This window comes from Diadema setosum, chromosome 5 (assembly GCF_964275005.1).
Source record: "Diadema setosum chromosome 5, eeDiaSeto1, whole genome shotgun sequence".
NCBI lineage: Eukaryota > Metazoa > Echinodermata > Echinoidea > Diadematoida > Diadematidae > Diadema > Diadema setosum.
Window position 1 is genome coordinate 3,092,542 of NC_092689.1, and position 15,060 is coordinate 3,107,601.

The 15,060-nt window shown below is 36.9% G+C and overlaps 1 protein-coding gene across 1 annotated transcript; it reads right to left on the minus strand.

The window, feature by feature from the left end:
* Window positions 1-846: 846 nt before the first annotated feature.
* Window positions 847-11,880, minus strand: LOC140228428 (deoxyribose-phosphate aldolase-like). The gene is made up of 8 exons (XM_072308647.1): window positions 11,850-11,880; window positions 9,801-9,898; window positions 8,771-8,918; window positions 8,217-8,315; window positions 7,396-7,530; window positions 6,419-6,547; window positions 5,461-5,573; window positions 847-3,917 (listed from the first exon to the last, which is right to left on the minus strand). Exons 1-8 carry the CDS (start codon window positions 11,878-11,880, stop codon window positions 3,711-3,713), a joined length of 960 nt encoding a protein of 319 aa, XP_072164748.1. The 3' UTR covers window positions 847-3,710.
* Between the last annotated feature and the right edge of the window lie 3,180 nt (window positions 11,881-15,060).

Here is a 15,060-nt window from a genome sequence, read left to right on the forward strand (position 1 = left end):
ACAAGACCTTACCCTTGATCAGGCCATTCAGAAACTCCCAACATGAATCCTAAATAATAATCGACACTCACACACATGCAGAGAGGTATTTTCTCCTGTTTGCGTTCCAAGTTCTCCACCAAGAAGAAACCCGTCAACTCGGAAGGACTTAAGTTCTTGCACAAATTGAGGTATTAAGCACACACACACACACACACACACACACCTGCACACAGGCATTTTCTTCTATTTCAGTGCAAGCCTTCTCCCAAGAAAATTCCAGCTGACTCACACATAGTTAAGTTTGAACTAACCGGAATACACGTATTACACTTACATACATGCACACAAGTACACTGTAGTTTCTCCTGCTTGCGTTTGACATATAAGTACACGTGTACCAAGAAAAATCCAACCGTCTCAAATGACGTCATATTCTTGCACAAGCCGAGATATTACACTCTCACACATTCTCACAAGCATTTTATTCCTGCATGAAATCAAGCTCTCTACCAAGTGAGATACAACCGACTCACAAGGAGTCAAATTCCTGCACAAGTTGAGATATTACAGTCACACACATCTGCACACAAGCACTCTCTCCAGTGAGCATTCCAGTACTTGAACTACATGTAAGAAAAATTGAACCGACTCGCATTGAGTCGAGTTCTTCATAAGCTGCGCTAATGCAATCAAGTTCTCTACTGAAAAAACGATAAGCGTGGTGCCAAGTTCTTGTAAAAGCTCAGATAATCTCCCCACTACAATAACTACATTAGGTAAATGGGATCGTTCCTCCATCCAGGCCAAAGGCATGATCAACGCAAACAAAGTCCAAAATATGCATCACACAACACATTCAATGACTTTCCCTGATGAAAATAAGTTTATTCTCGCTTGATATCTCACATGTGACATTCATGTGAGATTTTTTCTCTTTTTCTGCTATAATACAGTTCACATTCCTTACAGACTATATGACCAGTGTGGGAAACTCAGTACAAATTAAAGTCTATGATTATGTACTCCAACTCACGCACCAGTTGGCATTGTGTACAATTACATTTCATCATAAACATTGCTGTATAGAGTCATTGAATGTAAGCATAAACAACAGCATAATATCATGGATGACAACCCTACCTATAATATAGGCCTAATTCCATCGTTTTGTGTGTGCAATATAAAGAAACATGTACCTCAGTATGTGTGATTCTAATCAGCTGGTGTATGTTTATGCATGTATGTATGAGTGCATACACACGAATGTCTTCGTGTATACATGTATATGCATGCGTATGTGGCTTATTGTTCACATGCTCCCAAAGTCCTATGTGCTGATACATGTTATAAACATGCATGTAAACATTGTTACATAAATGGCTAGTATAGGTGACATTAGATACAGCTCCTTTATATACAGTGTTGTAGCTTTTCACAGAGATACTGACAAGAACCCTGTATCGCATGGATGGCCATTTTTCCACAGATGATTTGACAGCAGCTGTACAAAATGGCATACAAGAAGAAAACTATATCAGCACATGGATAAACATCTGCAGTAATTTCCCTAAAGGAATTGACCCCCAGCATGATGATCGCAAGTTTCTGCCAATTAACCCATAGCCTCTGCTACCTAGCAATTCCAAAAAGAGTTACAGAGCACATCCGATTACTGTCTGCAAAGCGTTAAGACTCTGGCTTCTCTTTCTCTCTCTCTTTTCTCTTTGAAATGCTTTGGATGTTTGGTCTGAGAGGTTACTTCCTGCATACCGGTACTTCTTCATATATTTTACTTTTGATGACATGGCTTCTCTGTTGCAAATGAGAGCTGATCAACAACTGGAATTTAATTTCAACATAATTCTGAACTTTTACCATAGCCACATGATTGACAATTACTGCGGAAGCATTTCATCAAGTTTTAATAACCAACAAATCTATCACACCTGAAAAATCTCTCCATATCTAGTTACTGTGATGTTGGAGTACTAATCAGGAAGTACTACTTAGATATGAAATTCATTTCACTCCTCCATCTCTTGAGAGTTACTGCATTCTTCTCATTCTTTGTCAATATCATTTGACTTCCTTTTTTTTTTTCACCTCCGCCAAGGGAGGTTATGTTTTCATTACCGTTGGTTTGTCTATGTGCAAAATAACTCAAGAAGCTGTGAACGGATTTGGATGAAACTTGCAGGAAAGCTTGAGAACGACACAAGGAACGGATGATTGAATTTTGGTAGTGATCCTGAAATTTTTTACAGATCTTATGCAGGATTTTCAATAATTTGGCAGGTAGGGTCAACAACTTGGGAGCTCAAGCTGCCCATTTTTTATGTTTTCCTATGCGCACTAAAGTGCATGCTCTAGTTTCTGATAGGGCGAGGCGTGCTGCGCAGTTGGAACTTGATGACATAATAAAAGGCTTCTATATTGGGAGAATGGGCTATTTTCAGCACATATATGAGTGGAAATCACTGGTCAGTGGTGGAAAAACCCTGCTTGGCAGAGGTATGCGCTCTCAGAGCGCTTTTCTTGTTTTTCAATGTATTCATTTCCTTATAAAAACCAGTATGTGATACTGAGAGAATACTGGAAACTGCATAATTAAAACAGACAATTCACACCAGATCACACACTTTGGGGGTTTTCTTGTGCAAAATCTGATAAAATGAGGGAACTAAAAACACAGAATTGGAGGTACATTACAGATTATGCTTGGCAGACAGGTACCTAAAGAAGTAATCTAATCACCTGGTAAAGAAACACGGTGGAGGCCTGCAGCTTCCTGTCTTCTTACCTCACGGTCCCTATTGCTTCCTTTATATTTATTACTGTAAAAAAAAATACCAGCTTTTACAGAACCCTCGCTGTGCATATCCTTTGATAACATATATCCTTTCACATTGTGCTTCTATTCACAGTGTGTGATCACAACAAATTCCTGTTATGAACTCCTCTTCAAATTTTCACTTCTATTATTTAGCCAACTTTGTTGGTCCATAAAATTTTGATATCTCATAGATAAGACAGGCAGTCAGAACACTGTAAAAAGAAACACAGTCTTAATCCTCCCAAAATACCACTAATGATCTCAACAGGGCAGTCAAAAAAAATTGTTGGCATATCCCATCTGAACAAAGTTAGCAGATGTGTGAATTATCTCCCTATCTAACTTTGAATCATCACACTCAGAAAATGCTGGCTATCTCCACCAGTACAGGCGTAAATGTGTCATGTCATTTCTTTGTAGAATCTTGATTGTCTGCATTAAGATCTAATCACTACTTTCACAATTGCAAGTTAGAAATTTACATTTCTTCACTTCAAGTCTGGTATACACTTTGTGCAGTTAAAAAAAAAAAAAAATCTGCTGTTGACAGAGATGACAAAATCTGCAAGCTCTGTCTTGTGGCAAGGACAAAATTTGTTCACTGAGGCTCTAAAATAAGAAATTCCCAAATTCATATATATTTTTTCTAAAAAAGTGAAATCATTGTCTGGTAATGCCGTTTGAGAATAGTGATTAGCTCTTTGCAACTTCAACAAGTGGTGTTGATAACAAAGAACAGCTTATTATTTTGTTTCCCCACAAAGTTACGGTGACAACAATGTAGGGGGTCAGTAGACATCCTGGTTCACACACAACCGGAAGACATGGTAGGTTCAAACAACAGTCTCACTGACCCTGATCCAGCCAGCACACATCACAAGTTAAGCCTCTCACATCATGCCATTGCCAGCTCATTGGCAGCGGCGTAGCGGCCAGTCACGTTGTGGTAGATCTGGCGTTCGATGTCACCCAGGAGGGAGCTGGCCCCGATGCGGAACAGTGCCGGAGTCAGCCACTCGTTGCCCAGTTCCTCCTTCATGAGGGCCAGCCAGGTGCAGGAGTCCTTGGCAGTGCGTATGCCTCCAGCTGGCTTGAAACCAACCTGCAGTCAGCATGAAGGAACAGTGGTTTAATATTTGCTAGAAAAGTTTACGCAGAATGCAACAGCGTACGCAAATACACAGTGAGAATCCCACTTAAAAAGTGCAGTTTCAATGAATACACTATTGGCAAAGTCTACAAAAGTAATACATTACAGAACTGTCCGCATAATCGGGTAGGCTCAGGCAGAGCGTTTCTTACCCGATTAAGCGGAGTTCCCGATTTACAGAAGAACACGTCTCACTCACAATTGACACACACAATGTGCATGTACATGCATTGTACCGGTACACTGCACCAAACATCTACACTGTATGCTTAACACGCATGCTTGCACGGCACATTATACATACCTTACACTTGCTCAGTCACGAGCAATAATTTACACTCTTTTTATGGACAAAAATGTCTTCAGAAACCTTTGTCGTTTGACTATAGACTCCTCGCCAACATGCAGGCGTTTTCCAAAATGAACACGTCTCTTTGCGTGCACTAGTCACGTAGAACGTTGAGTTACTTTTCAAGAAGTGACTGGGGAAAAGCGAAATTATGGAGCTGGTGCATGAACTGATTTTCGTTGCAAACTTCTCGTATGGTGAATGTTGTTGCGGAGCAAGGGAGGAGCGCAAGTGTGTTCAACACCTGTCTGTCTATGCAGTTGTGAGTGCCAACTACATGTGTAATGTTCGTTTACGTGTGGCAAGTTGGTACTGGTACATGTGTTTTCATGTTTAATCACTCCCCAAATGATCAGTCTTCTTTGCATATTAAGCAGAGAATGCGATTAGCCGTGGAAGATTTGACATTCACGATGTGATACTCATCATAATTATTATATGTTTTGTTCCCATATTTTGTAACAGTATCAACACTAGTGACACAACATTTACAACTAGAGTACGGTTAATTCTGATATATAGTCCTAAAACAAACCTAGATATACCAACTCTCATATTTTGCTAGAAAGCAAAGTTCAAGCAGCCCACTACTTTAGCACTTCAACTAGACATGCAGTATCTTATCATTGAAAATTACTGTATCATTGAAGTGATACATTTTCGGGGCAGTTGTGAAAGAAATGGCACTCTCTGATCAGAGTATGTATGGGTAATGAGTATCAACAGTGTAACTTGCCCTTTAAGCAAACACACATTTTGAGTACAAATGAGTACGATGGCTAGCCTAATCTTTGAAGCCATCTACTAGAAATACTCTCTGACCATAGATTTTCATACAAATGGGTATTGAATGTGGTACGTCTACCCTTGGACCCGGTTCTGCAACTGTATTCTTTGGTGATTCATCGCAGCAAGAATAGGAAATGTGGCAGGCCTGGCCTTTGAAACCAGCCTTTGGCTCACATTCTCCTTTTGAACAACAGCCGATGATGTGGTAAGCATGTATTTAGACTAGAATAGGGAACATGGTAAACCTCGCCTTGCAAGCATTTCCATAATAACATTCTCTGACCCAGGTTTAGGAAGAAAAGGGATTGTCATAAGCCTTACCTTGTAACCTGTCTTTTGGTAGTACTCAAGCCTTACCTTGTAACCTGTCTTTTGGTAGTACTCTCTGATAGCACGGACCATCACAAGGCCGACTGGGAGGATGGCATTGACCCCTTCCTTGCCCGTGGAAGTCTTGATGAAATCAGACCCTGTGAGAGAATTGAGAAATTAATCTATACTTGATACATAGGCAAGAATATATGTTTTTGCATCATAAAGAGCTGCTTCACTCTTTTTAAATGTCTGTCATATGGTGTGGGGACTGGTTTACTAAAGATAACGAGGAAACTGGTGACAGAAGCATCATCTAACTGTTTAAGGATACTCAGATCTTCTTACTATCATCATCTTAACCTGTAATAAGCAATTTCTGAAATCTGAAATATCACAAAAGTGAAAACTACTTTGTCATTGTATTCAAACATTTGCCATTTTATTTGGAAATGCATTTGCTTTATTAAGATAACATGGTAAAAGAATCTACAATTTAAATCTCACATCAGAAGACAAACTGACCTGCAAACTGTGTGCGTTTTCAAAAAACTCAAACTGCATGACACTCTAATCCCTGGTTTTCTGTTTTCCAACTCAACCTGTATGCCATTTTTTTTTTTTTTTTGTTGTTGTTGACATATCTTGCTCTCCCAACTCTTTGCCACTTCAATGATTATTTTATACCATTTATATATCATCATATCATTTTAATCAGTGAATTGAGTGTCCACTTTTTGTCTATATCTGTTCAAATTCACATCTCTCCTGATCAGTTTTGATGTTTTGAAGCCTCCATCTATCTCAGTGATGCAGAACAGTGTATTTAAACTTCTGATAATTTTAATCTTCAGTTTTGTGTATCTCTAACAGTGTATTTAAACTTCTGATAATTTTAATCTTCAGTTTTGTGTATCTCTACCTGTACAATCTCAATTATCTAAGTGGCCGCTGCTGCATGCCTGGCTGGCAAAGACAAAATAGAAGACTGCACTGGACTAACCTGCCATCATAGCTACAAGGCTGGCCTTGTAAACATTGACCAATGAACCCAGTTCTCCGGTCGCAAGAATTGTCTTTAGGTGAGCTTCCCCACATGCCTCGCGGAAAGCACGCACCTCATCGTAGACCCCTGAAAAGGAAGGGTTGATGTGTTCTGGATAATTCTCTTCACATCCACAAATTTGCCAAAGCTTACGAGACATGGCACATTGTTCTATAACTGCTCTGAGAATTTTCCTACACATTGCAAATCACTCCAATGTTACCTTACTAACAATGACTCATTTGACTGTAACAAAAATTAATGATATTCAACATAAGCGAAATGATGAGTAAGTTAGGACAAACGGTAGGGAGTGTGGAACCATGTGTACAGCACTGGCACATACCTTACTTAATGTACACCTGTGGTATTCTGTAATCTCCACCAATTGGTGTCTGAACTCCATTCATTCTTATGCCTGGCTGGCATCATCCTAAATCACCCTATTATGCAATTCATTCTCCAAAGACAGTCTGCAATTAAAGGGACTGTACAGTACTGGTTGAGGTGAGGATTCAGCTTGTAACACTATGCGAGTTATTTAGAAACCACTCTATGAAATGTTAAAGAGCATACAATTCTACGGGGAATCAAAAGTTTGTTTGATGAAAATTTGTTTTGAAATGACCAAGATATCCAAAAACATGGTAAAACAAAGAGATCCCAATAAAAGCCATGGCCTGTCGATTCTATTAGGATCACTTTTTTGGATATCTCAGCCATTTCAAAACCAATTTTCATCATATAAACGTTGAATCCTTCTTGAAATTACATGCTTCATATTTCATAAGAGGTTTCTCATTATCTCACAAAAAAATGTTATAAACCTGAAGATAAGTCTCAACCAAAACAATATGTTCCCTTTAACTGCTTCCTGCATTGCCAGTAGTTTGACATTGTAATAACGAAAACGGACTTGTAAACATAAGGCAAACCTTTCCAGTTGCCTGCCAGTGCATATGCTCTGTTGATGACAACATCAATTTCTGTTGCGCCATCTTCAACTGCCTGCTTGATTTCTGCCAGCCGTATCTTGAATGGAGTCTGGCCAGCTGGGAAGCCAGTGGCAACTTGAGTATCATATTGTGACAGAAAGAAAAGAGAATTCCATTTACAAAATTGCTCTGTAACACAAAGAATACTCTGAAGAGAGCATTTGTACACTGAAAAATACAAAACATCTTTACTCAAAACTGAAAAGTAATCAGGCGAAAAAAATCAATTTTTACAGTATCAATATGACTGTGACCACTATTGCTATTTCGAGGAGGTAAAATTGTAATACCATAAAATTTTATAAGTTTCTCAACATCTGAATTTAATCTGATTTTAATTTTTTGTTTGATTTTACCCATCACAGTCAACTTGAATATGAAGTGGCTTTTCATTTTGACATTGCCTTTTTACGTCAGCCACATCATGCGAGTGACATGACTACTATAACAAGGAAATTAATTAATATCAGATTTGAGACCTGCCACTTTTGCAGTCCTGGAAACTGTCAGGAAACAAAAAAAAAAAAAAAAAAAAAAAAAAAAAAAAGACAAACATGTTTTGTCACAAGCTCTTAGTCTCACAGTTCAGGCCTCCATAAATATTCATTACTACAAGGTATATTTGAACATCACATTACAAATTCAAAATTCTTTACATGGTGGGAAAAATTTAAATATTGCAAAGGCTACATTACTCCAGTGATGGAAAATGAATGGTATTTTTCTGTCCTAAGTAGAGCGGATGAAATGTACACTGGTACCTGATGCTACAGGAATGTGGGAGGCTCCAGCTTGCTTCAGAATCTTGACAGCATCGGGAACTCTCGACAAATACACACAAACAGCCCCAACCGTCAGTTCTATGTCAAATGAAGAAAATAACAGAAAGAAATTGTAAAGCTATTATCCAAATTTTAAAATCAATGGCATATAAATACTCAGGAGAAATTGCTCAGTGTGAAAAAAAAAAGGAAAAAACCCGCCGAATCAAACAACATGGTATTCACAACCGTTCACAGATTATAAAAAATGTTAATGACTGCATCATTGTCAAACTGATGCTAGCTGGTATTTGGTTGGGGTTTCCACTCATGTATGCACTCTATTTACCAGCACTAGGTCAGATGTGTAGGCATACATGGCCTTTTGAAATGTCTTGTCAAAAGTCAAATAAAAAAAGTTCTTTCCAGTTTCCAGTGTAACCCTCTAGTTCTGGATATTTTTCATAAACCACTTGTCGTCATCTTTTTCATGTTACTTCCTGAGAAAGGGGGGGGGGGGGGGTAATAACATTACACTCTAGATTGGTACTTACGCCTGTGTTCCATCTTGACAGCTTCTACGAGATCCCTCCTGATAGGGTTCTTGGCCTTGAAACAGAGCCGCTGGACATTTGTGAAGGTGTCATCTCCAGACAGGGTGGTTAGATCAATGCATGTAGCTGCCTTCAAGAGCCATGCAACCTTCCAACAGACATGAACAAGAAATGGGACTGTTAGTTGCAACTCTCACTATCATGGCAAAATATGATTCTAAATGTGTGCATGAATTCTTCTTCTCATCTGACCGATAGCTAAAGCGAGCAAATCCACTGATCAATTTTGATCCCATGTTTAACCTTATGCAACATTACCCAAATTGCTCTGTAAAATAGTGGTTAGTGCTACACAAACACATACTACCCAGGAACAATACTTTCTAGTCAATTATGTTAATTGCCATGATTTCAACACCAGAAACAGTCATAACAATGACTATGAAAACATATCAAGGCAAAACAAAATAAGACTAATCAATGGAACATAATGGCAATGGTGATGACAGTGACAATAATTGTGTGTAGGAACACTTTATACACAGAAATATAGGGTGAAGTTATAACACCAATTGGTTCTTAATGGGGCTTCCTAAAGTAATCATTATTTCTGTAAGGGGAGTTCCATTTTTTTTTTTTTTTTTTGTAATTCCCTATTGAAAGTATGAATCTTTTAACTAATACAGCAACTTATCTTCCACTTTGACGATAACCGATTTACAGTGAGACTTAGAAATAAAAATTCACAACTAAACTTTCTTGATAATACCAGTCATCTTGTACGACACACAATGCATTTTTTTTTCCATGACAAGTATAGCTAGTGCTGGAATCAAAGTACTTAAAAAAAAAAAAATTATAAATAAATACAAAGCTGAACTGCCTGCGGCAGTAAAGGTTTACAAAAACGCCAGGAACCTTGGTCATAATAGCCAGTATCTTCATATGATGTGAACTATTTCTTACACACCTGTATGATGATATTTCTAACTGGTATAATGATATTCCAGATTCCATATTCTTTTTTTACCTGATAATTTTTCTTGACTGCTCTGCGAGTCCGTAGTTCAGCAGCCCGCTTGAATACAGCTGGCTTGTTGATCCTCACTGCATCAACCCATGCAAGGTCTAGAATGTGTGTAGTAAATTACGCAAACAGAAGTAGCAAAAAAAGAATGGCTCACATTAATACAGCAATATCATTGTTGTTCATGTTTCAAATGTATGGACATACGGACATTAGTTGTAAGAAGTGTTGCAGTGTAATTCATGCTTTTGTGTTAAAAAAAAAAGCAAACATACACACACACATTCAACTGCACTCCTGGCTTTAAATATTTATTCTGGTACCATACATGACTGCTTAGAATTTTCAAACTTACACAACCTAAAGCGCAAAAAGGGCCAATGCCAAAGACCCAAGACTGAATAGGGCTGAACATAATATTATTAAATGTTATGGGAACAGAGCAAGTTCTCCTTCTTTTTTCTTTCTTCTGATAGTCCTGTGTTCTTCATACTTGAAGATTATTATTACAGGCGTGATTCGTGCTGTGCGTGTTGTGCTTGTGTGAAAGTGCAGTTTATAATATATGCAGTATATAATATCTCAGGGTGCAAGTAAAATCAATTAGCAGTCTACACTGCATAGCTTGCCATCAGCTTAAGCCCGAAGGCTTCCACTGATGGGGCTGATATGATGTCAGGGGCAGTGAGTTCAATCCAAGTCCGCAGAGCTAGTGCAGCTGCAGTGCGTAGGAAGGTTTAGGTCATGGTTCGTTATATTTATTGAATCGTGTTTTGATGTTACAAAAGCGTGCAATAAGAATACTCTGTAAGTTAAATCCGTTTGCACACACTGCAGTACTGTTTAAGAAATTGAAAATTTTGAAAATTGATCAAATTGTGCAATTACAAGTGGCTACGTTTATGTTTTCATACTTTAAAGGTGTCTTACAGTCTGTACCCGTCACGTTCCATAATTCGTTTACTCCAAATAGTGCAATCCATGCCTACAACACTAGACGTGCCAATGAGATATGTTTACCTTTTTACAGATATAAGTTCTCAAAGACTACAATTAGATACACTGGAGCAAAATACTGGAATGAGTTACCAACTTTTATTAAAGAGAGTCCAAGACTGTCATCTTTTAAACATAAATACAAAATGTTTTTAATCCAAAGTGCAATTGAGTAATATTTGTACTATTCTACTAATTTTGCCACTTTTTCCCCTTTTTCATTGTTGTGATGTTTCTTTGTTTTTGTTCGTTAATGTATATTTGATGGAAATTGTGTCTCATTTATTGTTTGTGAGGGAATCTGCCTCGATAGGCTTCATACGGCCTTTACTGATCCCTCACGTACACGTGCTGTTTGTACATACTTTTCTCTCCTTGTTTTATTGTGAACGTGATGTTTTCTTTTTAGCGTGTGAATTAAATTTGAATTTGAATTTGAATTTGAATGTAGGAACTAGAATAGACAGTAATTTAGTAGATCTAGTTTGTTACACTGTCTCTAGAGACCCCTAAGTTAGATAGATACCTATACTAGGATACTATTACTCACATGTTAGATATAGTGGCTATAGAAAGTTTCAGTATTTGTTTTTCTTGGTAATCTTGCCTAGGCTATAGAAACACTAGCAAATTTATTATTACTACAATTGTAACGTTAGTACCGGTAGTAAAAAAATACAGTAATGTCAGTATCGTGATTCGTAGAGTTCTACATGATGCAGGTCACGTGTTTTCCTTTCTGTTGTAAATTCGAGATCTAGTACAATTAAATTTAGTAACGTTAGGTCCGTCTAGATCTCAATCGTGATCGCGCACAAAATATCACGTCTCAACAGCCAACGTGTTAACTGACGTACGGGACTGAAGAATCGCAACGCGCGTCACACTGCATTACGATGAACACACATTTGACGATTGATAACAGTCAAGAACAGAAATTTACTCATTGAAAGTATTATTTGAGATCAAGCTAAAGGCATTTACGGTCAGTATATCAGTGAGATACACAACTTCATATTATATTGTTCACAGAACAGGAGAAAGTCGGTTCATTACCCAGCTCGGTGCCCGGATTTCGCGCGGCCATGATGAGATCGTTGTTGTTGTTATTGGATTTTCTCTCTCTATCTTTTTACTTCTCTACCTGAAGCTTTTGTTATATAATGGACCTTTTACCCGTGCGGTATCCAGTATCAGTCACATGCCATCAGTGTGAATGTACGAGAAAATCGATGCCGTTGCTGATTCATTTGTAAAAGCTATAAACGCTTAATTTGTTGACATACTTCTAGAACTTACTTGTACGTTTCATTTTCGTCTAATTTATTCGCAACTCCATCAGTTGGATGAATGCAAATATTTGGGTCAGGTAGATGTCTATCGTATAGGATGTAGAAATTAAAGATAGGTATAAGTGCGTCAATTGAAGGTCATAAAACAAACAAAACATACCCACAATATTTGGGTTAGGCAGATGTCTAGTAGGATGTAGCAATTAAAGAGGGGTATTTTAAGTGTGTCAATTAATGGTCATCAGCAACAACAACAACAACAACAACAAACAATTATACCCACAAACAAACTCGATTAAAAACAAAAAAGACCCAAATCTGGGGTGATCTCCCTCTCTCTCCTCGTCTGCAATAATCTTTTGAATTAATTTAGGAGACAGAATGAAGAAGGAACGTCATAATCATAGCCATAGTGCTATACGGATTACCTAATAATGTGATCTGCACTTACAGTAAAATGATCCTCAAGAACTTCCTCTTCCGATCCGTACCAGCGCGGTAATAATAAGGCCTTAATCAGCACTTGACTTATAGAAGCAAACCATTAATAGGGCCTAAACTTCATACATCAGTTGCAACCAGGGATTACAATAGTAGACTGGGAAAAGACAATCCTCTTAAAAAAAAAAAAAAAAAAAAAGTTCACTCTTGAAGGAGTGAATAACAAAAAAGAATGAGTTTAGAGTGAAACTGGAGTGACTAATTTTGAGTGAACATTTTTTAATTTTCACTCCTTTTAGAGTGACTTCAGGGATCACTCGAAGATTTTGAAGCGATCCCTGAGGTCACTCCAAAATAAGTGAAAATAAAAATTTTCATTCAAAAATTGGCTCCAATTTCACTTTAAATTCACTCTTTTCTGTTATTCACTCCTTTAAAAATGAGCATCTTCACTCGATATTTTAAGAGAGAAAGTCACCTCTATTTCTGGAGCTGAAGAAAGAAAAAAAAAACTTATTATCAATTACAGACAATACATAATCGTTGTGTCATAATTAACTATCATAATGAATATCTAATGGGTAATTAAGCGAACGCCATCATAGCAGTCTGATTGCCGACCATAATTTGCAACCGCCACTGCACTATAGCCTATAGCTGAAAGGGGAGAAAACCAAAACCAAAAGAGAAATGTGGATTGAGTGAAAGCAGCAACATTAGTAGAACACATCACTGAAAGTTTGAGGAAAATCGGACAATCGATGCAAAAGATTTGTAAAATTTTGGTGTTTGAACCGCTGAATGAGGAGACTGCAAGAAGTTATGACGTCATGTGTGGACAACAATAGTATATGAATGAAAATCGTATAAAGGGAATTCCGCAAAAACAAATTTTTTCATGAAAACTGCACATTCCATCAACTTGATACTGACAGGTGCGTTTAGTCAAGTGCTCTTTCATTATGCTAGATAAGTGAATTTTTGTCAATACATATACTTCAATTGGCCAAAACTTGGTCAGTTGCTCTTTGTCATCCCTTAATAACAAATGTATATGCGAAATCATCTATCTGCTATATTCTTTTTTAATCTCAGGTTTAACAAACACAATGAAATTGAAAAAACAAGACTTGTTATAATCATCTCAAAAGCCACTGGTTATACAAGGCATAATTATATATATATACATATGTATATTATATACAATTATAAATTATATATATATATATATATATATATATATATATATATATATATGTATATACATATATATATATTATATATATATATATGTATATACATATATATATATTATATATATATATTATATACAATTATAAATTATATATATATATATATATATATATATATATATGTATATATATATGTATATATATATAGGACGATATCAAGAGAGGTCTCGAGTATGATGCTGTATATATATGATGGTCTCTTTATATCTTCTCAGTACTTCATGTTTGAACTTAATATCTTTGAAATAGTTATGTGTAAGCTTGGTATTGAATACAGAATAAGGGAATTAAGTCTGTGTCTCATAGAGTTAAATAACAGCTTGGCTTGTTATCTTGTCCATCGTAGCAACCCAGAACTGTGAATATTCAAAAGTCATTTCAGTACAACGTACTTTGGTATAACCTTATTATCTTACTTTGTGTTAAAAGTGCAGTATCATTATCATGCACAATCAAATCCACCATTGAAAGGGTTATCATAATCATATTTCTTTGTGGCAATATTATAATTATGACCTATCCAAACAGCTACAGTCATGCCCATGCTCCCTTTTTTCTGTTTATTCAATAATACATAATCATACAGTACATACTTTGGTGTGATATTACTCTTCAAGTTGTAAAACTGTCTCATGTTATTGTATTGTATGTAATTTTGTAAGATTCTTTATTTATATATATATGTATGCAGAGCCCTTTTGTAACTTATTTCTCCGAACTATATAAGAGAGCTACCCAAACCCTGTGGAGTGATGTTCGTTATACTCCGGGCGTCCGTTATTCCGAAACACACAAATTTTGCATGCCAAATGGTTGCGTTTATCCGAAAATGAAAAAGTGTTCATTAATCATTTGTGGCATTATTCAGTTAAGGTCGGTTTATCTAACACCAAAAACAACCAATCAAACAAATAACAAAACAAAAAAAAAAAACACACCAAAAGACATACATCTGCAGTACACAACTTATCAATGCATAAAAATACACAAATTACATACGCATGGCTTTCTATAGGTCCCCTTTGGGAAGCAAAGCTTGTGAGTGGGGCCCTACGAATACATAGACTATAGACTTCATGAAAAATGAATACCATAAACCCACAAATACACACACACACACACACACACACACACACACACACATACCACACACACACATTCACACCACGTCACAGAACACACGAACCTATAATATTATGTGTAGGCTTGCCCATCAAGATAAAACCAAAGTTTTAAACCAACTTAGGTAGTTCACTTCAGAGGTATTTCCGAAGGTTCGTT